This window comes from Astyanax mexicanus, chromosome 6 (genome assembly GCF_023375975.1).
Source record: "Astyanax mexicanus isolate ESR-SI-001 chromosome 6, AstMex3_surface, whole genome shotgun sequence".
Lineage (NCBI taxonomy): Eukaryota > Metazoa > Chordata > Actinopteri > Characiformes > Acestrorhamphidae > Astyanax > Astyanax mexicanus.
Genome location: NC_064413.1, coordinates 26,038,170 through 26,066,020, shown reverse-complemented (window position 1 = coordinate 26,066,020; position 27,851 = coordinate 26,038,170). Strand labels below are relative to the sequence as shown.

General features: G+C 36.6%; 1 protein-coding gene across 2 annotated transcripts; it reads left to right on the top strand.

The window, feature by feature from the left end:
- The first annotated feature begins 17 nt into the window (after nt 1-17).
- Nucleotides 18-26,931, top strand: pklr (pyruvate kinase L/R). Of its 2 annotated transcripts, none has more exons than XM_007256898.4 (11): nt 18-98; nt 12,813-12,977; nt 13,077-13,168; nt 13,298-13,429; nt 16,388-16,574; nt 20,945-21,218; nt 22,719-22,869; nt 25,407-25,559; nt 25,757-25,923; nt 26,065-26,246; nt 26,712-26,931. In XM_007256898.4, the coding sequence occupies exons 2-11, from the start codon at nt 12,839-12,841 to the stop codon at nt 26,816-26,818; spliced, it is 1,584 nt and encodes a 527-aa protein (XP_007256960.3). In that variant the 5' UTR covers nt 18-98; nt 12,813-12,838; the 3' UTR covers nt 26,819-26,931. The 2 variants fall into 2 exon arrangements, with proteins under 2 accessions (XP_007256960.3, XP_007256959.3); XM_007256897.4 differs by lacking the exon at nt 18-98 and adding an exon at nt 3,022-3,133.
- Nucleotides 26,932-27,851: the final 920 nt, after the last annotated feature.

The following is a 27,851-nucleotide window of genomic DNA, read 5'->3' as shown; positions in this document are numbered from 1 at the left end:
AAGCTATCCTCTTATATTGGCAGTATGTTCAGTGCTCCTCAAGACACTTCTTGGTGTTGATATATCTGCACCCTGTTCCTGATCCGATTCTCCCTCAGGTAGGACCTCTTTCACACACCTGAGGAGACAGTTCACCTGTTTTACCTCACACACAGCGTCTGGAGTTAAACCTGTTGTTAGCTCGTGCACTATTTCGGTTTCTTTTTAACTTTAGCCTTGTTGTTGTTGTTTCTGAGGTAATTCTGCTAAGACTGAAAACTCGTTCTCCGTCTTCTGCACGCTGTTCTGAGTCTCAGCGTGTTTAATATAGGAAGAGGACTCTATAATGAGTTTTTTACTGTTGTAGTTGCAGGTAACTACACTGTTTAACTGTGTCTGTAAAACTGTGGGGATGTTTAGTGTGGTTTGTAGTTTCTCTTCAGAGGCTCTAATTCAGGGAAAGGTGTGTGTTCCTGAAGAGCTTCGGCACAAAGGTCTGTTTGTCTTCTAGCTACTAATTTACAGCCAGAGCTTCCCACAGAACCAGGGTGCTGTGAGAGAAGGTTTTAGGAGGTCATGGTGAGGATAGAATAAAAAAGTGGGTAAAATCAGCATGCTGTTTCCAAAAATCATATTTACTGAGAAAGCAACTGTATAAGAAGTTATTTAAGTACAAGACCTACACTAATCTTTAATTTACTTATAAACTATTAGGAACTATAAACAATATTACTGTTCTTTTAAATGCTTTTAAATGCTAATAATCTTTGTTTGGTTTGTTTTAGCAGTCTGTCAAAACCTGCTTTCACTAAACTGTTATAGTTTTTCTCTAAACATTTCACCAAAGTGACCCTTATTACTCCTGTAATGCACATATAGAGAAAATAAACATTAATAAACATTTAATAAGCCTAGGTGTAGGCTATATTTTTCTTACTATAGAAAATCTCCATTTAAAAAGCTGTGTAGTCCAATACTAGGCTTAATTCCAGTTTGGAAAACCGCCCCTAAGACTAAGACTAGACTTTTTAGAACAATCCAATAAATCATGTTACATACAGTAAAGTCAGATGTCCTATTTAGGAAGTACAATATAATTGCTTAGTTAGAGTATATAGTAAAATTGGTAGTAGTATTTATGGTTGTTGTAGTAGTAATAATTCATGAACAATTAAACGGCCTGGAAACAGAACTATACATACCTAATAATACTGACAATTACATTATAAATACAGTGCTATTGTCAAACAAATGTTTACAAGGTCAGTGTGAATTGGAAATTGTTTTTATTTATTTATTTTTGCTGTATTGTACCACATTTCTGATGTATTGTTAAGGTTCTCTGGACTAGGTAATTAATTTTACTTGGTGATGAGGGATGGTTAAATTTTGAAGGGAGATTCACATCTGATGTTTTATACATGTAATTTAGTTAAACTAAGCTCAGTATGGAACTTCATATGGCCTTAAACAAATAACTACATACTTATCTTTATGACTTTATATAGGTGTTTGTAACTGTATAGTTGTTGATCTATGTTGTAACTATAATGTTTCACATGCAGTAAAATCCTGCAAATCAAGAAAGAGTTCCGTTCATACAATTCTGCAAGTGCTCACATGACAAGGTACTAAAGAGGAACATGCATGTATGGAAGCAACAGTTGTAAAGCAATAGTTTGGCAAACAACATTACACATTTTCTCCCATTCCCATGATGTAGGCCATCAAACATGTTTGCTAGTTCAAACACAGGCAAAAGTACAGATACACTGATAAAAAAGTACAGATTAACATTTTCAGGATCCCTGTTTTTGACTACTACAACCGTAACAGCAAGTGATGCACAATAATACATACTCTGTTAGAATACTACTATCTGGAACAAAGGTGTCCTGATTTTTACTTGTAGTCTACATGGTGTGTACAAACGGTGTGAATCTGATTTTCTGCTGATCTATCATTTCTCTCTGTGTAGAAGTAAGAATGAAAGTGGTTCAGTGAACACTTGACATGTTGAACAGTGTGGGGAAGTAATTACCACTTAATCAAATTTATTCTGCTTTTTAATTTCAATTTTTCTTTACCTTATGTAAATTCACTTCATGGAAAATGGGAAATATATCTTCTCCCTCTGAGCTATAGCTCTGTGTGCACTTGAACAGCCATCACCCTACTGGGTCAATAACTAGATTCCTGCAAGTCTGTTTAACATCAGCCCAGGCTCCTTCAGACCTGAAAGAGATGAAGGACAGCGGTCACCATAGAAACAGGGCCCTCAATCCCACCTCCTGTAAAGGATGTTTGCCGATCTGAATCTGAATTCTATGCACAGAAGTGGAAGGAGTACAATTATTGAGTTCCCTCCTCAGATTTAAGAACAGGTGTATTATGTGTCATTTAACACACTACCATTACATGTTTGTACACTCATCATTAAAGAAATAGTTGCAACTCTGCCATGCCAGATATCTTGTTGTAAAGATTCCTAATGATGTCCTTTAAAAAAAAAATCAAACACATGCAGCTTAATTATTCACATTGTTCCATCAAATTCTGCTGTACGGGTGTGTCCGAGTCTTGATAAAGCATCCAATAGCATCCCAACCATCAGGGATAGGTCTGGTGATGCAGTTTGGCCATGGCTTGGTATCTGTGTCTTTAAGACAAGTAGCATGTGAACCAGCATTATCCTGTTGAAATAGAACACTGGAGTGTGCATTCAGAGAAGGTCCTCTACACCAAGACAAAAGCAGGATTCCTCACTGAAGATGATCCAGTGCCATTTTGACACAATCTATGACAGTTTTTTCATTGGTTTGACACTAGTGTACATATTGCTTTATACAAATTTACATGATGATGCAGTGGCTACCTGAACACACACTTTTTTGTGTGCCAAAGATTTTTGCTTGTTTAAACTGTTACCCAGGTGCAAAGTCCTGACGTTTCTTTTTAGAGCAGTTGTTCTCTGCAGGAGGATGACCTGACCTAAGGGAGTTCATAGAGTAAATGTCAGGAGGGGGCAATGGGGAAATTGCCAGAGATGTCATTACACTAAGAACAGAGTGTGTGCTGTGCAGAGCGCTGGAGTGTCTCTGAGCTGAAAAGAGGATAGTTTTTGGTTGGATTCCAGCAGTGATCAGTATGGGAGGTAGGTGCATTATTATGGTGAAATTTACTACACAGCCAGTGTGACGGTGCAGTGGGTTTGACAGAAACAACATTTTTTAAATTGTGTGTTTTAAGAGGTGTGTGTGTGTGACAGTGGTGTACGTGTGTCTGTTGGATGTTTATACAGTGGCATATGTAGAGATGGGGTATGTATAGCTGGGGTATGTAAAGAAGTGAGTACCTGTTGGAGGTGAGTGCAGTGTTGTGTACAAGGGGGATTTTGTGGTGGCCTGGCCTGTAAGTTGGTCCAGACGATATGTCCAGAAGGGAAGAGGAGCTAAACTTGAGCACATTGCTGCATGGTTCATGAGCACAATATGTGTGTAAGAAAAGGTAGCAAATTATATGTACAGTGATGTACAGCATATCTTGGGTTGCAGTTTTAGATGTGTTTGGTAGAATGAGCAGAGATAATGATGTTTCTAAAATGACTGAAAAGCTGAAAAATGTAAAAATATATCACATACAGTGATATATCACAAACAACTACCAGAATGTAAAATGATGATTAAATACAAATTATTTTATTATTTGCTCTGAACCATCAGGAAAGTATAACTTTTGGTCTATAGATTCATGATATATCTGTGCTTTAGTGGCAATAAACCTTCTCATTTAAAAGGGCAGTCTGAAACATTAAGTCACTGTCACAGAGTTCATGACAAAGTTCATTATTAAATAACAGGTCTCCTTTCTACTACAGCAGTAAGCTGTCTGACAAACAGTTAAGTACTTACTTTAGTGAAACTCCACACATTTTGCACCACTATACCAGTTGAAGCTCATCACATGGTGAAATAATACTGATTTATTAGGATTGTAAGGTAAAACCAAAAAAATCACTTATTAGTGACTATAATCAGCTTATTCTTAGATTGTGGCATTACGAGTGTTCTTCATTTATTGGAAATATTTTAAGTTCTCTCCTGTATCATCTACAATTTTCACATAAAAAATATCTTATAGTTACAAACCATACACATAGCCTCAGTTACATAGAGAAACACTGATTGAGACAGCCTTAGTACTTTGTACAAAAACATTGTGGGTTACTGACATAAGCAATAAGCATAACACAGGTTTACCCACCATCCTGGTGTGTTTATATACTGTGAATTTAGGGTCAAAAGTTTGTAATGTAAAAGCATATATACTACATCTTTACTGTCATGCTTCATAAATAGCCCTTCACAACTTGCGGGTGTAATTGCAAGTGATAAACAAAGCAAGACAAACTTTAAACCAATTAAGCAAACGTAAAACAGAGAAACAAACTCAGAGCAACAAGTATCAAAAGAAACAAAATAAACTATACTTGTACTGTACTTGACAAAACACACACAAGTAAAATAAACCATAAACTTACATAGAAACATGCACAAGATCAGACAAAGGACACCCGGGGAAGATAACGAAAGTGTTGCGCAACAAATGGGACATAGGTGGAAACACTGGGCAGAGCTAGGAAAGAGACAAGACAGAAACAAAGCAGCCATATGCTTAACACATGGTAAACAAAGCACAGCAATGACAAACACAGAGATGGGCCAGAAAAGGGACCCTGACAAAAGAACTTGCAAAGTTATTGCAAGTTATTTGCGAGCATTTCTTTTGGTCCAGTTTACCATGAAATGCTGACACAAAGAAAAACTGCCATATTTACACTGTTTAAATAACTGGAAAACATCACAAATAGAGTTTTTTGTGTGGTAGCAACATGTCAGTAGTGATGCTGATATATACAAATTTATTAAATGTATGTATTGGGACATTTAGATGGAAAATCATATACATATAGATTACAGCATTACAGAATGGCACAGCATGTATTAGTAGAGGTTCAGCAGTGAAAATAAAACCAATAAAATAAATAAAACTGAGAAATGTAACATCATCTATATATTATGATAATCTGAATTATGTTCAATCCATTGGCAAATACAGATATTGTACAGTACTAATACTTTTAAGCAATTATCTGCTGATATCAGAACGGTTCTGATATCATTGTGTTTCACTACATATAAACACTGATAGTGCTTTGTTTCATCGCTTCACTACTAGCAGAGAAATACAGTCTATAGTCAGTAACATTGTTTGCTTTTGTAGCACTGAGTCAAGCTGAGTCATGCCTTGTGTCACAATTCTGGCACTGTGTACTGTATTCTCTCACTACACTCTCTGCACTTCTCTAGCTAGAGCACACGTGTCAGACTCCAGCCCTGATTCAACTCATTACCTGAACAGCAACGCTTTTATGAACTGAATTAAGAGTTTCAACATGAGGAAAAAAAACACGGATCTCAGCACAGCTGCAGCCTGGATGAAATCCAGTTCAGCGTGTCTCTGTACAAACAAACCAAGGTTTTCAGATCATTATTATGTGTCCTGACCTTTGCTCCAAATTTGTGCTAATAGTCTCACAAAAACTGCAGGAACTTTAACTAGCAGTTCCCTGCATTGTAAGGTATAGTATCACAGACTTTTTCACTATGGTTAGTTAATCAGGTAGATAAATGTAGCACCAAGAGTTTTAACTAAGGGCTTACACTTTATTCTGTATACATGTAAAACCTGACATAGTCTTGTAGCTTCAATGTTTTACCAGTGTTAAATTTGACATTTTGATATTTTGATTTAGTTTTGATCTTTTGAACAAATGTATACTAGTTCAGTCTCATTTTAGTCATGTGGTTATTGTTAAACAATTCATTTGCTAGTATTAAATCAATTTTAGAGTTCATTTAGGACTGGCATTGCTGACTTAAAACTGGCAAATTTACTGTAGTTTTAGTCGAGTTTTAGAAAAACTAAAAACAAATAAAAAAAGTCAAGTTTTAGTCAATTCATTGTTAATTTGTTCAACAAAAGCTTAAAACCTGTTACTCATATATATATATATATATATATATATATATATATATATATATATATATATATATATATATAACACAGTTATATATATATAAATATATAATAAATAAATATATATAAAATTCTTGTATTTTTTATATATATATATATATATATATATATATATATATATATATATATGAAAAAATACAAGAATTTTATCAGATTTGTAACAGAAGGCAATGATCCAGAATGTCCTGATACTAATAATGCACTCCAAATATCTCCAAATATTCAGGATTCAAGTAAAAATTTTACTGGACAGATATAATCTGTCTCTAGTGGATATATATCATGGGAAATGAGAACAGTGTGAATTTTCTTTTGCTAAAAAAATTCACCTGTCAAAATTATAAAGATATAAAGACAAAATACTGCAGCCTTTTTGTAGGTTTTTCTATGTGTCTAAAATGTTCTGTAGTAAACTACAATGTAGTATGTTATGTAGTAATAATGTAGTAAACTACAAATTGACACCAGTGGATATTAATTAAAATATATAAAAAAACAGATGCATCTGTGCACTAAATTTGTCAGTGTTCAATAAAATGTAATTAATATAACTAAATGAACACTAACTGTGTTAATTTAATATATGCCTACTCTACATTGTTACTATTATTATTTGTTTATATAATCTGTATTCCTGACATTCAGAAGAGCTGTATAGGCTGCTCAGGGTCTTCATTAATGCTGAGCATATCCAGTTAATCTCTCCAGCTGTGTGTGAGTGTGCAGTCGTGCATAAGGGAAGGGCCACAGACTGGAGCTGATGTGAGGAAGTGGAGAGTAGATGATGTGGGACGAGTGTGGATCAATGCTTTCGACTTGTGTATATGAAGACTGTGAGCTTGTCATTATGTGATTGTGTTTCAGGGAGGGAAACATTTCAGCTTCTCAGGAATCAGAAACAGAGACTGTGTTACCTATGGATCATTAGTGACTAAATTCTTATGTGAAAGTGAGTGACTGAGTGTGTGTGTGAGTTTGTTTGTGTGTGTGTGTGACCTACTTGTCTTCTGTCTTTCTGTGATCTTCTGTGAACTGCTTTCTGACACCTCGAAAGGCTAGTGTGTGTGTGTGTGTGTTGTTACAGCAAGAGACAAAGCACAGAAAGAAAATGAAAAAGGCCAAACCTAAGATAGAAAGCAATGGTTTCATTTAACGAATTAACTGAATATAAAGTCCTATTACAGCAGGATTGGTCTTACCTGGGGATGTGTGGTAATGCAATTTTACTACAAGATCTCAAGCCAACTTATGAATGTTTTACACAGTATAAGAGATTTCAGAATAAATAAATGCAATGATAATCTTACAACTCACTTATAGTACTACATATGACATACAGCTCTGGGAAAAATAAGAGGCCACTTAATAATGATGAGTTTCTTTGATTTTACCAAATTGAAAACCTCTGGAATATAATCAAGAGGAAGATGGATGATCACAAGCCATCAAACCAAGCTAAACTGCTTAAATTTTTGCTCCATGACTGGCATAAAGTTTTCCAAAAGCAGTGTGTAAGACTGGTGGAGGAGAACATGCCAAGATACATGAAAACTGTGATTAAAAACCAGGGTTATTCTTAATTATTCTTATAATATTAATTTCTGAACTCTTAAAACTTTATGAATATGGACTTGTATTCTTTGCATTTTTTGTGTTCTGAAAGCTCAGCATTTTTTTTTGTTATTTTAACCATTTCCCATTTTCTGCAAATAAATGCTCTAAATGACAATATTTTTATTTGGAATTTGGGAAGAATGTTGTCCGTAGTTTATAGAATAAAACAACGATGTTAATTTTACTCAAACATATACCTATAAATAGCAAAATCAGAGAAACTGATTCAGGAACTGAAGTGGTTTTGTAAGTATGTATGAGCTGTATGTATGTTATGGATGACACAATACACTGAGTGTGTGTACATTCACTATATAATCTAATAACTGCAGAAAAATCTGATTTTGTCATTAATCAGATCAACACAGGAAATGGAAAATCTTGAAGGTTACTGAAGTTAGAGTATAATCTCACGGAGGCATGTGATGTCTAATAGTACACAAACACTGCCCTTTCTCTATATATTTTTGTGTGCTGAGATGCTTCATGTCCACCTCTGAGGACTACAATTGCTCATCTTCTCGACTCATCTTCTTGACTGAGTGTTGAATGTATGTAACTCCTATTTGCCAAAGATTTGATTTTGTTTGGGTAGTTTTCTCTGCCATAAACTAACCCATCATATTTGGACAGGACTAAAAACACTGAGAAATTATCTTAAATCTTATAATGATTTAATTTTTCCACCTCCCCACGTGAAACAAATGTGTTATCTTTTACCAAAACTTGCATAGATTATCAAACGTTTTTATGAACCTTTGTTTGTGTGTGTACAGTTCATTTAACCTAGTAGTGACTTATAATTATAAATTCTACCTGCCTGCCTGCGCATTAATCCTGCTAAAAAATAGATAAATCTACCCTCCCCCATAAAGCAATCTAAAAACGATGGGACTGATTGACATACAGTGTGTTTAAAACATCAATATATGCAAATAGTCAGTTGTCTGTGGTGGCTTTATTGGCAGGGAGTAATGTTTTTTTTTTTTGCTTTTTCTGATAGGCTAAGGAGGGGGTGGGAGGATGCACTGTTAAGCCTGGTGGCAAAAAGCAGAGTGTAAAAACAGATATTCCAGTTAGATTGCATCCAGTTAGACAGCATTCAAAAACCTGTTCAGGTGTGGCTCCCCTTCTGACATCACAGGGGAAAATAGAATTTTATCACTCTCTGAGTATCTCTAACTTTTGTCTTTAACTTGCTGCAGCAAACAGTGATAGTACTTCAGGTCTTGTTGATATTAGCATTAGCTTCCCCAGTCTGTTGATCTTGTGCCAGCAGATTTAATACTTTCCTGTCACGTTTTCAGAACATATAGATTCCCCAGCCTTAGATTAGTCTTGAGTGCCAGCTTAAGAATAAATAAAGAAATCTTTTACAGCCTTTCTCGGTTCCCGTTCTGGAAGTATGTCGTCCATGTATGTGTAGAATGTTTTGGTGCTTCTAGCACAGCGATTTTTTTATTATTTTTTTTTTTTTTACTTTTTATTTAGATTTTTCCCATTTTCTTCCCAATTACCAACTACCCAACCCACTCACTAGGACTCCCCCTATCACTAGTAATGCCCCAACACACCAGGAGGGTGAAGACTAGCACATGCTTCCTCCGATACATGTAAAGTCAGCCACCGCTTCTTTTCGAGCTGCTGCTGATGCAGCATTGCCAAGCAGCCAGCACACTCGGAGGAAAGCTCAGCGACTCAGTTCCGGTACATCCGATCACAGACGCTCTGTGCTGTGAACATCACCCTTTAGTGATGTGGGGAGAGAGCACCATCTACCCACCTGGAGGGAGCAGGGCCAATTATGCTCCCTCTGAGCGCCGGCAGCTTGATGGCAAAGCTGCATGAGCAGGGTTTCGAGCAGGGGTCCTGCTCATAGTGGCAGCGCTTTAGACCGCTGGACCACTCTGCGCCATTTAGCACAGCAATTTTGAGGTAATAGGGAATCAGTGGATACAGCTTGAGGTAAAACCAAAGGTATAAGACATATGTTTTCATAGTTATATGGCATGAGATTGCTTAGGGTGGGAGTTGGGGGGTTAGGTTGACCATTATGAACAGGACTGTTTAGAATGGCTGTAAGATGAATAATATTTTTATAGTATTTTACCTGTGTGCATCAACAGAGGAGGGCACTCTTCAGGCTGCAGACTGTGCTCACGTGAAACAAATAGGCTGGAGGCAGAGCAAGGTAAAGCAGGGTAGAGGTCCCCATTAAATTTATGCACCTAAATATTTGAGTTGAAACCTTTGAGGAGCTTACATTTAAATTCGATCTCAGGATTCCCAAATGTATTATTGAACATCAGATTTTTTGTCCATACTGTGTTGTTGATCTCTGTGGGTTTTTGTAGCAAACATGTCACATATTTAATTAAGACCCAAAAGAACTGTGTACAGTAGCGCATGTCACGTTAACAATACATTTTGGTGTATTGTGCTTTGTGTTGTTTTTGTTTGAAACTGATTATTAAAAATGTGGGTGGGTTGCATGTGAGTTGAAATACTCTTGGATGTTTGCCCATGTGCTGTACCTGTAAGAGTATAGTCTCAGTGCATTAATAGAACCTATGTGTAGGAGTATAGCCTCTGTTTGTGAATGTAGTCTCTGTGTAGGAGTACAGCTTCTGTATGGAAGTGTAGCCTCTGTGTGGGAACAGGTTGTTGCTGCATGTTTTAAAGCTGTTTTGTAGTTATTTGCTGTTTTTTTTTGTTGCTGAATAGCTGGTAGTTAGTGGGTTTCTAATACTCTAATTCTGTGACTTGTGAAGATCAGGAATGTTTTCTCAACTGCAGATTTATGGATGTGTGTTTATGGACGCTGCTCTTTAGTCTGGTTTAGAACAGAGTCCACATGAGGCCACTGACACAGCAGTAATAAACCAGGCCATTTAGATGCTTCAGTCAGTGGCTTTCTTGTTGTTTTAGACTCTTCTTTTAGAGCATTCTCTTGCGGAAAAATCTATTATCTACTGGATTCCACCATCCCAGCCCAAGGCCAATATGCTTTGGGACACAAACACCCAAAACCACAGGCATTTTTAAATGATTGTTTTGCTGGTGCATGCTGATATCTGCAGTAGCTTTAATAGCTGTTATTATACTTGTGAATAGTTTTCTAAACTTCTACTTCTAAATAAATGCTGATGTTTTTTTTTGTTTATCTGCTTTTTAACTTTTATGTGTACATAAATAGATTCTGGAACATTGCTGTGAGCATTTGATTGCATTAAACAAGAACAGCTTTAGTGAGTTCAGGATGTTGGATGTCTATTCTGAGACTTTATTGTAAAATAAGACTGTATGCTACTCCATATCTGTCTGCATTAGCCATTTTTTCTTCTTTTTTTTACAGTATTGACTCTTTTGTCCATCTAGCACCTCTCTCCTGGGCAGCAGCTCTATCGACCTTGAAGCTGATTTTTCTCTCTCTCTCTGTCTCACTCTGTCTGCTGTTTCTCCTTTGATTTAATAAATAAAGTTAATAATAAAGACGCCACTAGCTTCCTGGAACACAGTCTCAGCCTAGTTTGATCATATATAAGACTCACTTTCCTCTGATTCTCCTCCATTACTAGTCTTCTCGTTTGGATGGCTCTGCCTTTCTTAGTTTGTATTTTTAGTTTATTTATCGCTTTCTTGCTTTTATATGCACACTCAGTTTAAGTTCACCTGTTGTTTTTATAATGGATGTATGATAAATATCAAATTAACTAGTGAAAGTTGCTTTAAAAATAAGTGCCACTGGTCTGGAGGGTTTAATCATATCTATAAATATATATCTATAAATGTTTTAGATGATTCTGGGCTAATGAGATAATATCAAAATATATAATCTGCCTTTAAAATGTACAGAAATAAATATTACATTTACGTCTAATTTTTAAAAATTTTGTAAATATTCAGGTCACAGTAAGTTTGAACAAGTAGCAGTTATCAGCACTGGACCACTATTGCTATGTTGGCATCCCCTCTGTTTGTATAATAATGCCTGTGGAAGGTTACAGTTATATATAAAATGATTAAAACTTACATATGGGGTTATTATTAAACTCTCTCATTCTTACACACACACGCCTACACTCACACTCACATTGAGTTCACTGCTGCTCTAAATAGCTTTATTGGCTTTACTGTGCTGCATGCAACAGTGTAAAAGCATTATACAACAGTAGTTAAACAACAGTAGTCAATAACAACAACAGTGTTAAACAATGATAAAAAGCAACAATGACAATTGTTTAATTGTTTTATAGTATACAGTGTAAACAGTGTAAAGTGTATTTATTATTCTTTATTTGTCGAGTGATGATATACGTTTTTATATAAATCTGGACTAGGCCTGTCATGGTAACAACATTTTCAGGACGATATATTGTCCCAGAAATTATTGGGATAAGCGATAATATTGTCATTTTAAAGCACCACTATAGAAAATTGTAATTTCCCTGCTTCTTGGGCTCTCCAAAGAAGCTTAAATACAATGTGCCACAGTAATAATATACTAGCATAATAATACTATTACACCATTTTACAGTGAAACTAACTTTTTATTATTAGGAACAGGCATTGGGCTTCCAATATTTTAATATCTTAAATAAATAAAATAAATAAAGTACAACCACACTGGGACCCTGTGGTTTCTGAGAAAACTGCACTAAATATTTAACAGAACTTTATAAAAAAAATAAACTGTGGAATGTAGGGGGGTTGTGCACTGTCACTGATGCGAAAGCTCTGCGTGTACTACACTGATTTCCTAACCGATAGATGTCACTGTCTGACAGATTTGTCGAGGGAGCAGCACAGCACGACTCGCAGAAATCTAGCTGTAGAAACACAATGGCTATTTTCAATGTCAGCAAGAATGATCGTGGTTACAAAAATACAAAAAATCATACGATAAGTCGCGACAAGACTAATCTGGACAAGAACGTAAAAAAAAGAAATTTTAGTTTGAGTTTAATTTAGTTTGAAAAAGTCATTTTTTTATGGAAAACATAGTATTAAATTCGAAATTAAACTTTTTTTACATCTCAGATTTTGGAGTACATCACTGTGTTCTTGCTTTCTTTCAATTGATCCAATCCAATAATATTTGATTTCTTTTTCTTTCTCAGCACGAATCAGACGTTACTCTGACGTCATGGCATTGCCGGACTCCTTTATCCAGAAGCAGCAGCTGGACGCCTCTATGGCCGACACTTTCCTGGAACACCTGTGTCTGCTGGACATCGACCAGGAGCCTATTACAGCACGCAACACCAGCATCATCTGCACCATCGGTTAGTTATATAGTTAGTTCTGGGACTGACTTGTAGAGCTTGAATTAGTGAATTGAATTATTTTCTTATTCTTTTTTCTGCTGTGCTGGCTGTTGGCAGGTCCTGCATCCCGCTCTGTTCCAAAGCTGCAGGAAATGGTGAAAGCTGGAATGAACATTGCTCGTCTCAATTTTTCCCATGGCAGTCACCAGGTCTGTGTGTGTATGTGCATATATGTGTGTGTGTTTGTTAAAAGCACATCACAGGAAGAAACCATTATAACAATCTCTCACTCTCTCTCTCTCTTTCTGTCTTTCTCTCTTTGTTATTGTATCTCTCAGTACCATGGTGAGACCATCCGTAACATTCGGGAAGCTGTGGAGACGTTGACCTCTGACCCACTCTGCTATCGACCTGTTGCCATCGCCTTGGATACTAAAGGGCCAGAAATCCGCACTGGGCTTGTGCAAGGGGTAAGACATAGATAGAGTGGGAGTGTGTGGGTGTGTAGGTTCCTGTGTGGGTCTCTGTATGTGTTTAAGATCAATGTAGTGTTGGTTTTCTGTGCACTTAGGTCACACATGTAGCTCAAACATTGTTTTTATGGTGTTTCAATATAAATGCAGACTTAATTGACAAATCTATTTAATCCAAAGATCTGAGTAATCCAAAAACACAGATAAACTCTTCAACTCTCTCATCAGTCCCTGAGTATCCAGTTCTAAATATGAGTCTTGATGTAATTTGAACTGTGTGGATAAAACAATCTGGGTGCCATCAAAAAAATTCTAGCTTTAAACTGGCAACCCACTCACTACTTGATTTGGAGATCATGGATTCTTTCCTGCATTGATGTTATTATTCTGGAGCTTTCAACCGCTCATATTCATGGTGCTAATAACGCTGCTAATGAGTTTGTCAAACTACTCAGATGTATAGAACTGTATTTTTTATTTTATTTTAATTAGGAATGCACTAATTATTTTAAAACTGAAACCATTCAGATGAAAATAAAAGGACCAATAAATTATACCAAACAAAGATTTTTTCCGGTCATACTGCAACTTCTCCTCTAATGTTAGGATTTGTTTAGTAGCAAAATCACATGTATCTCAAATTTGATATATATTCTTTAATTTTTTTACTTCTTTAAGGACCTAAACCTAAAAAACTAAATAAGACATTCAAGACACCTTACAAAATATCAAACCAAAAGAAACAGCTTGAAACATCCTGCAGTAATGTTTTTTTCTTTAAGAACCATGAAACCAAATAACCACGAAACGGTCCCACGCTTGGTGTGGTGAAAGACATGTGGCACTGTTTTACGGAGTTCTAAATTGAAAACTAAAGCATTTTCTCCACAGGCAATAGTAAAAGACAGACAGCACTCTTGGCACTATGTTGTGATTTCTTTCTAGGTCCGTTAAATAGCGGAGTTATATAAGTGCAGCAGAAGCAGTCCCTCTATTATAGAAGGACAAACAGTGTTATTGATTCATGATGGCATGCCCCTTCAGTAAATTGGATGGCCAGTATAATGTGTATGACACATCCAGTTCCTAGGGGTCTCTTATTCAGGCCATGCACATGCAGAGTCACTGCTAGATCTCACGGCACTTCAGCTGTTTGTCCACCGTATGTTCTGTGAAGATGCCTGTGTATCCAGAGTCTAGGACGGCTGGGACGGATGCCAAGACACTACGGTAGAAAAAGACAGATGTGGGTTATTCTGGGCTCGGCTTGTCACCATAATTACATTATCTAGTTATCGTACAATATATGGATTTTTGCTGACCTCATTACGGCTCATTGTGTTTACTTAGAAGAAGGGCATGAAAACACTGACATTCTGGTATGTTTATTAATTTATTTAGAGTATTTAAAGGTTTTTATATTCTTTATATTTTTTTATTCGTTTTAATTAAAAGTTTATTGCTTTTTAAAAAGGTAAAATTGCATTACTATGATTTATTATGTGGTCTTCTATTGACTAAACTATCAATTGTTCTGGGACAAGCCTATTCTAGACCATAAACTGAAGGCCTTGCAAGGAGACTTGGAATTCAACATGGAACTAGATTTTGCCTAAATAATGATTTGACTTTAAATATTGCTTGTATGAATTTATTTGTTTTGCCAAAAGGTTGTTGAAACACCTGCAATCCTACAAATAATGCTGATAAAATACATGATGTTTGAGTTCAAGTTACATTTTTTTTCTCAAAATATTATTTACCAAAGCATATACATTAAATATGTTTTAAGTGTGTTCAAAATAGATGTATGAAAGGTTTTGATGGGCTGTGTATATACAAAAAAGCTAAATGTATTGTAAAATTCTTTATTTTCATTCTCATTTTTCTTAGCATAGAAATTAATAAAAAACAACACAGTAGCCTGCAAAGGTTTAGGTGTCCCTGTATGTTTTTGTGAATTGCTAGGCTAGAAAAGACCCATATTTTGGTAATAGTCCAAGCAGTACTACTTTCATATTTTACTTTTTTACAATTTCTAAATCACCAAAAGGAAAAGACCCAGAAGCATTTGGAAAGGCCCATGTTGTCAAGTGTTTGACTTCATGCCTATTAGAGATCAATTGATTGTGACATCACAGACATTGACACTGACAAATGATCTTCTGTTTCCTTTGTAATTCTGTTCAACAATGATTGACCAATGGTGGCCAAACTTTTGCATGTCGCTGTATAATATTTTGCAAAAATGGCAAGTGGTTTGGCAGAAGCAGTATGTACAAGAATAAATACAACAGGCTGTGGTGGTTAAACAAAGAATGCTGATTTATTTATTTTCCAAGGTCTATGCTTATTAATCAACCCAAGGGTAAACATGCCCGGGTTATCTTACTGGCTAATATTAAAATGTAGTCCCTAAACTCTGATGTCATTAAGTCAGAAGTGATTAAAATAAACTAAATAAAAGACAAGCCACACATTATTATACAACAATGCACACTGATGATGAAATAAAGATACAAATGCCCTGATATAAAGCAAAGTCTGAAAGTGGGTGCTTGATGGATGGGTCATTCCATACCAAAGAAAAATGTGCAAGCATTTAAATTCCTCAATTCACAGTGTCAAGGGTGAACCAGGAATATGTTCAATAAGGATTTCTAACCACAGTGGACAGTGCAGCAGATAGTAATGATTACGACCAACATTATGTGGCTAAAATTGTCTGTGTGAACAGAAAAGCAGCTCTGGTCGTCACATTCAACATGTAATAGCTTCCAGGGTACATGAGACATACAAGTTCTTATCCCATGACTTTTGGATTATTGAATATTAAAATGTGCTGCTCACTGAGAAAGCTGACCAGATTTGTTTAAAAAAAAAACTTTTTCTGTGTCTTCTTTGTGGAGCAAAACTCCACAAAAAGTCTGAAATGCTTAAAAAGTGTGTGTTCAGAATGCAGATGCTGAGGTGAATCTGGAGCGTGGGGCGCAGGTGAAGGTGGTAACAGCGGAAGCAGAGCGAGATTCGACGGACGGTACTCGGGTGTGGATGGATTACCCCAGTCTGCCAAGCGTGGTGCAGCCAGGCGCCAGGATCTACATTGATGACGGACTTATCGCTCTTAAAGTGGAAGAGATAGGTACCTCACACACACACCTGCTGTAGTTTGACTCACTATACTGAAGTTGCTAAGTTAAAGGTCTTCTTTCCTTGTAAAAACTTACTTTTTCTTGTTGTTTGTGAAATACAATAGGTCTATCTGAGTTGTACATGCATGCTTCATATGAAACTGTTCTTCAACCTACACTGTCTGCAGTAGCTTAGAAAAGAAAAGCCTCAGAAAAACGAGTCAATCAGGAAAACTCGTCAACTCGTGAGTTCATGGCCTTGCCCACCTCGGCTCGGGCCGCCCGCATACAGAGCTAAAACCAGGCTGCAGCAGAGCTGACACTGTCTCGTTAGCTAAGGAGGAGCTTACAGCTTCTTTTTACACCAGCTGGTTAACGTTAAATATCTTAAGTGTAAGTAACTACAGGTTTAAATCGGATCTCTGGTTGTTTCCATGATTTACAAAGACCTTTAATATGCACTAGGGAAGCACGATTTGACAAGGCAGCACAACTCGACAGAGCACTGGTCAAAGCGACTGCCATTCACTTTGGATTTTATGATATAGAGCAGACTCTTGTGCTTCGATGTGGTGAAACTGTCCAAGCACCGAATCACCAAGTCTGAGGTACGAGTTTAGAAGTGTTAGTTTAGCTGAAAGAAACGTTATCATTGCTGCAGGGAGGGTAGATCCGCTCAGCCACGGGGAGAGCGTTACTGCTCAGTGCTGTATCTTTATGACTAAGGCTATATCTCTGGAAACATTTTGTCCTTTGAGCTTTAGAGCTCTAAAATTGACGGTGTGGGGGGAAGGCTGGTAGGCATTCTCTGCTGCAGCGCTGTTAGCCAATCAGAGGCAATATTTTTGCATGTATGAATATTCATGAGGAAGAGCCTAAATCCTTTCTTTCTTTAGAGAGCAGTAATTCAGTGATCTAAAGCAGGGCTTATTAGAAACACCAGAGCACTTTTTTTTTTTTTTTACAAAAAACGCTCACATGGCATTCATTCATACTACAGACCACAACTAGACATTTTAAAACGAATAAAAAACAATGTTATGAGACCTTTAAAGAACTGTTAAATAATTGTTGAAAATGCCTGAGAATAAATGGGTAAATTAATATGTCTGGATAAAATTGGCTTTGTTGTGGCCTCCACATCTTTTTAACATTTCTGAACCTAATGTAAACTAATGGTGCATTCCATTTACCCTGAATATTAGATGCTGGAGCTGGAATGACAGTATTCTCAAGCTGACTGCGACATTCACATATCTGCTATCATTGTTAGCATTGTTACAGGGTAGAATTGCTAGCTTTACAAATTGATAAGAATGCAAAAATCAATATTTCAAGCATCCTAACACCTTAAAACAGTACTCTGTATCTTGTAGTGTGTGATTGACTTAATTGATTTAAGACACAAATAAATAGAAGTGCCAATAAGCTGTATATTGTTACTGTGTTTACTACTGTGGATGTGCGGTGCAGCCATCTTGGACTCAGAGATTGAGGTTTGTGAAGGCTCTTTCTGTAAGTTCAAATTTAACGCAGCATAAGCCTATAGCTAATCACTAACCATTCAGTGGCCAATCCACGAATTGCACACAGGGAAAGAGGATTATTCTGTAGTGTTCTATTTTACACTTGAACTTTAAAACTGGGGAAACAGTGACATGGACTCGAGAGCATCTGCCATCTGGTACACAGTTTAGCAGTAAACTTGACCTTTGCATAGGTAACTACGCACTCTTCCAGTATCTCCTCCTGTGTTTGTACTCTCCTCCTGTGTGATGCACAGTCCTCTTGCATATCTATATGTATAAGAGACAAAATTGAATTCAGTGTTTTTTCATGTTCATTGCACGTACAATGCATATAATGCATGGGCGGACTGTGTTCTATTTGCACCTGAAACTGGTGCAAAAGCCTTATTCCATCTGGTCTACACTCCTTTAATACGTACACTATGTGGACAGGAGAATTAGGACACCTGCTCATTCATTGTTTCTTCCAAAATCAAACTTATTGAAATGTATCCTAGTTTTGTTTGTTGTAGAACTGACTAGATTTTGGATCACTAGTTTCAGGATTTGATTGCATTCAGTGACAAGAGCCTTTATAAGATCAGGATCTTGGATAATCAACACCTTACCTTATCCCCAATTCCCTAAAGATGTGTGTTTCCATTTACAACTTAAAGTAGGTGAATGCATTCAACAGAAGGGGTTTCCGCTAGGGCTGCAACTAATGATTATTCTGGTAGTCAAATAATCTGATGATTATTTGTTTGATTAGTCAATTAGTCAGCGATTATTTCTGCCATATCCTCCATCTCTAAAAACAATAGAAACAGCAGAAAATGAGATTTAAAAAGCATTTAAATGTCTAGATGATATTTAAACGTGGAAGATACTAATATTTAGTTAGTAAATATATAATCTGTTGTGTTTGGGCACTTTTGGAGAAACAGACTAAGTTGAATGTAAACTGTGTGAGTGAGACATTTGGACACTGTATTTATTGTACATGGGTGTAAAAAATTAATTTGAAAATTGGAAATTTGGATTTGTGGATTGAGCACTTATTGCAAGATCTTACCCTTTGAGGGCCAGTTATACCTGACTTTTTGAGATGCAAAAAACTCATGTAAACATTAATCTATAAGCCACACTGATCTGCAGTCAGATGCTTTCTGTCTGTCCAGCTCTCTCTAGGTCCACCATCCTACATCTCATTATAATTCAGGGTTAAAGTGTGAATTGTGTCCATGCCCGTCCAGAATAGTAAGTTTCTTCCTACTCACTCAGTATGTAGGTTTGGCTGCCAGCCAGTGAGCTGAATAATGAGTGTGTTGAATCAGATGTGCTTCAGCAGGAAAAGAACAAAACTGTGCAGGAAGGAGTTCTCCACCTTTGGCCAAGAGTGGAATATTTTTCTCTCAAATTTAGTTTTGCCCACTGAAAAGTGTGAAGGTAATTTTTTCGATTTTACTGTCTAATAATGTTCTTCTGATTCATAAGGCCCTCAGTCTTTCTTCTAATATCCTAACAGTGAGAGAGCCCAAATATCTACCTATACACCATTAGGAAAAAATTGGCTTTTTGATCATTTCTACACAAAATGAAAAAAAAAATCCTATATTACAGTGTTTATACCTACTACCTACTAATTTTTAAGTACATACCATAGTACTTAATCTGTAGATCTATCTTCTCATCTGCTCATTTTCATTTGGTAATTTAAAAGATGTCCAAACAAAATGAAACATGAAATAATCCAATTACTACAGTACATCCAGCTTTTTCTCTATGTCTTCCTGATCAGGGTCAGTGTTTTTCCAGAATCTACCCAGAATCATTGGGCACAAGGTGGAAATTTGGGTGCTGGGTGTTATTAACAGTAATACCATACAGCACAGTATTCATGTTTTGGTTCTGTGTCTATTTAGTACACAGCCAAAATAAGCTCATAACCCCATGTGCATTTAACAGAGCCTTGTTATGTGGTGTCACTCAGTCAGCTGGAACACAATCTGTGCTGCAGTGTTTAGCATGAAATCTAATGTCTACAGATGAACACAGCATAATCAGTCAAATGTAGTCTTCCCCAGTTGCTGAACTTGATGTACTTGGTGGATGTGTACAGAGCAAGCTTGCTAGTTAGCAATCCAAAACAACAGTGAAAAAATAATAATTTCTGTTAATCGTTAGAGTAGTTTGATAATTGATTCTGGTTAATACAGTATTCTTACTGAGATCTAAGAAGGATTTAGACAGAGGAAAAGAACAAGTATGAATTTAATGCAGAAATGTTGTGAACAGTTGATAACTGGTTGATATAGCATATCTTGTGGTGTTCCACAAGGTTTTACTCTAGGGCCAATGAAACTGATGTTAAAACTTATAAAACTGTTGTTATGAGAGTGAAGGCTTACATACAGTAGTTTCAGGTTCTAATGTGTAAAGCACTAAACACAAACAAATATAATGGTAGGAAAATTACTGGTACAGGAAACCTATCACATTTTATAGATTTCAGTCCTTAATATTTTTATCCTAGAGGTCATCTAGTGTACCACCTTGGGATGTTTCTAGTACTGCTAGAGGTACCCATACCACAGTTTAAAAACCATTACTTTTACAAAACAACACCAAAAATGTGAGGAAAATATATAGAAATGCCCGTGATGTCTATTTACAGATATTTAAACACATGTATTTATGCATTGCCAGTCTTAAATCCTGTTTTAAACCACACACATATATGTCTGCCAGGTCTCCCACACAAAATATGTTTCACTCTTAAAATAATTTAATCATGTAAATAAAAACAGCATCAACAGGCAACACTGGCATGTCTTCCTGTAGACACAAGCTGCTCTGTCTCTGTGCTGCAGGTGACGGGTGGGTGAACACGCGTGTGGAGAATGGGGGAACCCTGTGTAGCCGTAAAGGTGTGAACCTGCCGGGGGCCGAGTTAGTGAACCTGCCTGCAGTGAGTGAGCGGGACCGTGCTGACCTGCAGTTCGGAGTGGAGCAGGGAGTGGACATGGTCTTCGCCTCCTTCATTCGCTGTGCTGAGGACGTCCAGGCTGTGCGCCATGCACTAGGACCGAAAGGCAAAGACATCAAAATCATCAGCAAGGTGGAGAGCAGACAAGGAGTGCAGAAGTGAGTTACTGACCAGTTCTGAAAAAACACAATGCAAACCTTTATAGAACTGACAGATGTGCGTTTAACTGGTGTTGGAATATTTCATTAAAAAAATTCGACCAAGAATTAAATTTTGTTGTCAGAAATGTTGCGACATTATCATGCAGGATTCCCACGCTAATTAGGAACAGTTTTGGACACGTACAAACTACAGATTAATCCCCATAGTTTAATCTTAACTGTGGTATACAGTTTTACTGCCACTGTTACTTTTAGAAAGGAGAAATTAAGTCAACCTTCACTGTTAACCATTAATATTTAATGCAATGGAGGAGGATACCTCATAATAAGTCAGAAAGATTATTTTAAAGATTTTTTTTATTTTAAAGTCTTTGTTGTTTTTATAAACAAACTTGGGATAAAGTTATCCAAAAGCAGTGTGTAAAACTGGTGGAGGAAAAGATGCCAAGATGCATGAACAATGTGATTAAAAAACAGGGTTATTCCACTAAGTATTGATTTCTAAACTTTATGAATATGAACTTGTTTTCTTTCCATTATTTGAGGTCTGAAAGCTCTGAATCTTTTTATTATTTCAGCCATTTCTCATTTTCTGCGAATAAATGCTCTAAATGACAGTAGTTTTATTTGGAATTTGGGAGAAATATTGCCTGTAGTTTATAGAATAAAACAACAATGTTAATTTTACTCAAACGTAAAAAGAGACCACTTCAGTTTCCGAATCAGTTTTTCTGAATTTGTTATTTATTACCCATAAAGAGCTGTATAGGAATGTTTTACTTATTTAATTACATCACTTCTTAATATACCTCATGAATGCAGTTAATTAAAATCAATTTATTAGCAATATAAACAGTTTACCCAAAGATGTTATATATTAATTTAAAAAAATGTCTTATCAGTGTATTGTTATTGTTAACTATATGCAGGCTGTAGTTTTTTATTTATTTATTTTTTTTATTAAAAATTAACTGAATAAAATCAATGTTGACTAATATTATATAAACTATATAAATGCAATTATAAATGTGTACTAAAATCTTATAAAATACTCTATATAATATATTACCCTGATGTATTTTAATAAAACATCTTAGTGCTGATGTATTAAATAGATACGTGTCATGTATGAAACGCTACATAGATCATTTGTAGTCATCACCATGGTTTTAAAAACCTTTGTCTGGAAGAGGAATGTGAAACATATTCTGCAGATGTTCTTTTGACATTTTATACATTTATATGTTCTGTATATTGCAAGGTGTGGGACTGTTGCCCTGCATTGTGTAAAAAAAGGGACATGAAGAGAGTGAAGGCTGTGCATGTTGTGTTCTGTGTGTGTTCTGGTTTAAGCATTAATGATAAATGATGTGGATGTAGTAGTTATGTATTCTGCATGTAGTACTATATATAAACCTACATGTCCTCTTATGTAGCTCTCTCTCTTTCTTTCTCTCTCTCTCTCTCATTCTCTCTCTGCTCGCTCTTCCTCTGTAGTTTTGATGAGATCCTGAAGGAGAGTGATGGAGTGATGGTTGCCCGTGGTGATCTGGGAATTGAGATTCCGGCGGAGAAAGTTTTCATTGCACAGAAGATGATGATTGGACGATGCAACTCGGCAGGAAAACCAGTCATCTGCGCTACACAGGTTGAAAACACACACAGAAACACATACACAGACAAAAGTATACACATGTTTATAAACCTATTGTAACACAATTAAAAAGAATAGTTTGAAACAAACAAATGTAGTTCGACAATAGGAAAGCATAAAACATCTGGCCTGTGAGGTTGTTTGAACTATAATGAACGATAATGAAAAAAATAAATAAATAAAGTGCTTTTCTGGCTAGCTTTTGTTTACATCCCCCTGTCTCTCTGTTGCGTTCGGTGTGACTTTAGTTTCTGCCCACTCTAGATTTTCCGCTCGTTCTTGGGCTCCCTATCTCTTTATAAGGGTGTTTGTTCACCAGCTGTGTCCCAATTCACTAGCTGGAGCAGCGGTAGTGCATTGGACCGCGACCCTGACGACACAGGTTTGATCCCGCGTAAGGAGCGCTGTGTTTATTTATTTATTTTTTCCTTTCTTCTTGGGTTTACCTGCTTTGAATTCTGCAATTGGGTTCAACAACCCTCTGGACTGGAGAGCTACTCGTCTGTAGCAATCGCTCCTATTACTCTTTCCAAAACAGAATTTTTTTTTGGAATTCATTCTTATGAACTCCCACTTGAAGTTAAGAATATTTTACCCTCAATAAAGTTGCAATTTTATTGATGCAACTGCAATGATATTGATAATGTTACATGACACCTGTTATTTTTTGCAGTGTAGATCAACATAAGCAAGTAAGGTACTACAGTAGGGTGCATAAGTATTTAAACAACACAACCACCACCACACCACACCACCATTTTTTTTTTTCAATTTTGCCTCTATACACCACATCAATGGATGTAAAATTAGGTAAAACTGAGTTGTAGACTTTTATATTCTTAGATTTATATGTTATATATTATATAACATATAAATAAAATAATATATATTCTTTATATTCTTATTTTTAAAAATTACAGCCATTTTTATGCAGTAGCTGCATTTCCACCAGCTAAATAAACTTTTCTGTTTAGGTAATGCACGGAGATAAGACTACAAACATTGTCTCACTGTTCAAATACCCAACAGTATGTGTAATTTAGTACAGTTCAGAAATGCACAAAACAATGAAATTATAATTAAATAGAAGCACTCAGATCTTGCTAGATTGTTTGCGGCCATAGCTGCTTATACTGTGATGATGTGGTTAAACCCCATTGCTGACTAAAATATATAATATCTGAGACTCCTGTGTGTCAGTTGAGCTACAGGACTTTAATCCCACACACACACATACACACACACACACAGACACAAATCCACCTAGACTTACAAATTTGTACACCTGCACACACACTGAGACACTCACACTGTTTACCTGCAGCAATGTTGAGTCAAAGTGCTTTATCCCTGTCTTAACAAACTGCCTTATGTGGCCTGACAGCATTACAGCAGGGAAAGAGCGGGGCCTGTGTGTGTGCGTGTGTGTGTTTGGGTCTGTGTGTGTGTTTGCGTGTGTGTGTGTGTGTGTGTGTGTGTGTGTGCGTGTGTATGTGTGTGTACATACTGGGGAGTTTTTAAACCCATGTACTTAGCTATTTCAATGCAATGTAAGTGTAAGGTAACCTCAGATGACAGTTTAAGAATACTTGCACCTGCATAAGTTGTGAGGTGTTGTCTTGTTAGTGAGACTGGCCAGTGTGCTCATTGAAAGGACACACAATCAAACACTATCAGAGTTCAAGCAAGGCCTGATAGTGGGTGATGGATTGTACATTACATTCCTAAAGATATGCAGGCATTTAATATTCCTGAATCCACAGTGTCACTTGTGTAACAGGAATACTTCATAGAAGGCATTACCATCCATAGTGGACATTGCAGTGTGTGGTACTTATTCTGACCGGCAGTTTCTCGCTAGGGCTGTTTATGTGTCCATGTTGGCACATAGAAAAGGCAAACAGTAATAAACTGGCAAGAACATTATGACCCTCCATTTAAAAATCATTTTTTTATTCAAATTCTTTTTGTCATAATCTTTATAACACAACGTCATCATATGTGAGACTACAAAAATGTTTATTTAAAAAAATTGTGAATACATCTATAAAAAAAGAGATTTTTTTTTACACAGGAACACATATCATAAATGGTGGTAGTAGTGGAAGGAGGTTGGAAAGAAAACCCTTCCCTGTGGCCATTAAAGGGGTTCTATAAAAAGACAGAGCCTCAGGGTGGAGAAAAGACCAGAAGCCACTATGTCTGAATTACAAATCTCAGCTCATTTTGTAGAGAAGTGGTTTCTATCTGTACTTACAGAAAACGTTTTTTTATCTGTCTATTTTTACAAAAAGCATATCCGTGCCAGTGGGTGCCCAATAGGTATTAAGACGATATCCATTAACCAATCCAATTATATCCTGCTGCAGTGTGAAATGACATACACTCTGTGTAATGGCATGTTGATTGGCTACTTTTAAACTATTTTAAAGGTTCTTAAATAAGCAATTTTGCTGCAATGTGGTTTATGTAATTATTTTTGTAAACTGTCTCAGCCCACATTTGTAACCTGTGCGTGTGTTTGTGTTAAGATGTTGGAGAGTATGGTGTCTCATGCTCGGCCGACCCGCGCTGAGAGCAGTGATGTGGCGAATGCTGTGCTGGACGGAGCTGACTGTGTTATGCTGTCAGGAGAAACAGCTAAAGGTCGCTACCCTGTAGAGGCCGTGGCCATGATGCACTCAGTAGGTTTGCTTGTATGTGTGTGTGTGTGTGTGTGTGTAAGTGTATTGATGCTAAGCCTGTTATTTTTTTTGTCGTGTGTGTGTGTTTATTTGTACTTATTTAAGAAAAAAACTTTTTTTTTGTCTCTTAATTATTATTTAAATCTGATAAACACTCCCATGTTTGCCTGTTTCTCTCTGTTTTTTTTTTTTCTCAGATTTCTAGGGAAGCAGAAGCAGCTATCTTCCATCAGCAGCTGTTTGAGGAGTTGAGGCGTTTGACCCCTCTGAGTCGGGACCCCACAGAGGTCACAGCGATCGGAGCTGTAGAGTCGTCCTTTAAATGCTGTGCTGGAGCCATCATCGTCCTCACCACCACCGGCAGGTAAGATAATTATTATTCTTTTTATACCCTATCCTCACTGGTTCTTTATCATTAGTAGTAGGCACCTCTGTACTGCTGTTATTCTGTCTGCTGAATCTTTTTATGTTGTTTTAATCCTGATTTTTGGTCTTGTCTTCTCAGGTCTGCTCAGCTGCTATCTCGTTACCGTCCACGCTGTCCCATCATCGCTGTGACCAGAAATGCTCAGGTGGCCCGTCAGTCTCAGCTGCTGCGAGGGGTTTTCCCCGCCCTCTTCCACACCCCACTCAAAGAGGTCTGGGCAGATGATGTGGACGACCGCGTCACCTTCGGCATGGATATAGGTGTGTGTGTGGTGATGTGGTTAGAGGTTTAAATATGTCACTTTTTGGCTGTCACTGGTTTATTTTTTAATTTAACACTAATAGGCACAGTTCACATATTTTTGAGGGCTTTGGACGGCCGTTCCAAAAGCTTAATGTCATTGTCCTCTTTAAACCACCAGTTGTGTCCATGTTCCAACCCTTTAACTAATTGTTTGAAGTTATGTTAAAGGGTTTATCAAAAATCCATCCAGTTTGTATAAAATACCAGTTCCACTGGCAGTGAAACAGCCATAAAAATGATGCAATTATCACCATGCTTTACAGTTGTAAGTAGGAAAATTGGGATTTCTGTGATGTGTGTCCTTTAATGCATTAAATTAGAGAGATTTATAAGAGAGTGAGAAAATAGTATTCATATTTTTGATACTTATAAAACAATATTGTGTGTTTGTTTTGTGTGTGTGTGTGTGTGGGTGTGTTCAGGTAAAGCTCGAGGATTCTTTAAGTCTGGTGATATGGTAATCGTGGTGACTGGCTGGAGTCCTGGATCTGGACACACTAACATCATGAGAGCAGTGGCAGCACCCTGAACCCTCACCTGAACCCTCACCTGTGATTGGATACAGCTTTTGAATTCTCTGTTCAACCACCACTGAAATACATTACATGTTTTTTACACAATAAAAGTCATTTTGCTGAAGAATGAATTCCCTCATTTTAAGTAACATGAATTAAACCAACCTTCCTGAAAACACTAATCTCTTTTCTCTTTGCATGTGACATGTGACAAAATGTAGTGTTGGGCCAATACGAGACTAAGAGAGCACTGTTTAACATGGTTGTCAAGAAATTTTCAATTAGTTGAAACAAACTTAGTTCTTAGTTCTAAGTCATCCCTCCACTCATATTGCAAAAGCTGTCTTACAACATTTTTTTAACCTTATTTTTTAGACAAATACTATGGGTGTGCTGTGTTACATATACTGTATAACTTTAAAAAAAAGATAAGATATAAGTAGTGAAAAACATACATATTAAAGAGAAAAAATCTGGTGCATTTTCATGGGCAATAGCAGTATAATTCCTTGAGTTGCACAAAGTTGTGCCCTGTTGAAAAACAGTTAATGCCCCCACAAATTTCAAACTGACTTTATGTGATTTATGCTGATCTGGTACAGGTTTTAACAAGAAGAGCACCCAGCTTCTGTAGCTGATGTGAGCAACATACAAAACAAAACCTAAAACAATATAACAGTATTTAAGCGCACATTAACAAGCTCTGTCCAAAATGTTTTACAGTTTTGAATATGTTAAATGAATGCAAAATTATATGGTTGTTGTTTCGGTTCCTGGCAGCAATACTTAATGTACCATTTGAAAACTCTATGCACTATTATTAAGGTGCTTAGAGAACAAAAATTAAATGAGCAAATCTCGAACTTAAAAGCTCTCTGTTCAAATTACAATAAGACTATCTTAGTTCTGATTGATTTATAGACTACTGAAAACATTTGCTGCTTCGTTGAATAAAAAAAATTGTCCCTTTAAATATAAGCTGCTGACAGAAGACAACCCAAACCTATCAATAGGTTCAGATCACACATATTCACAAATTTTGTCAAA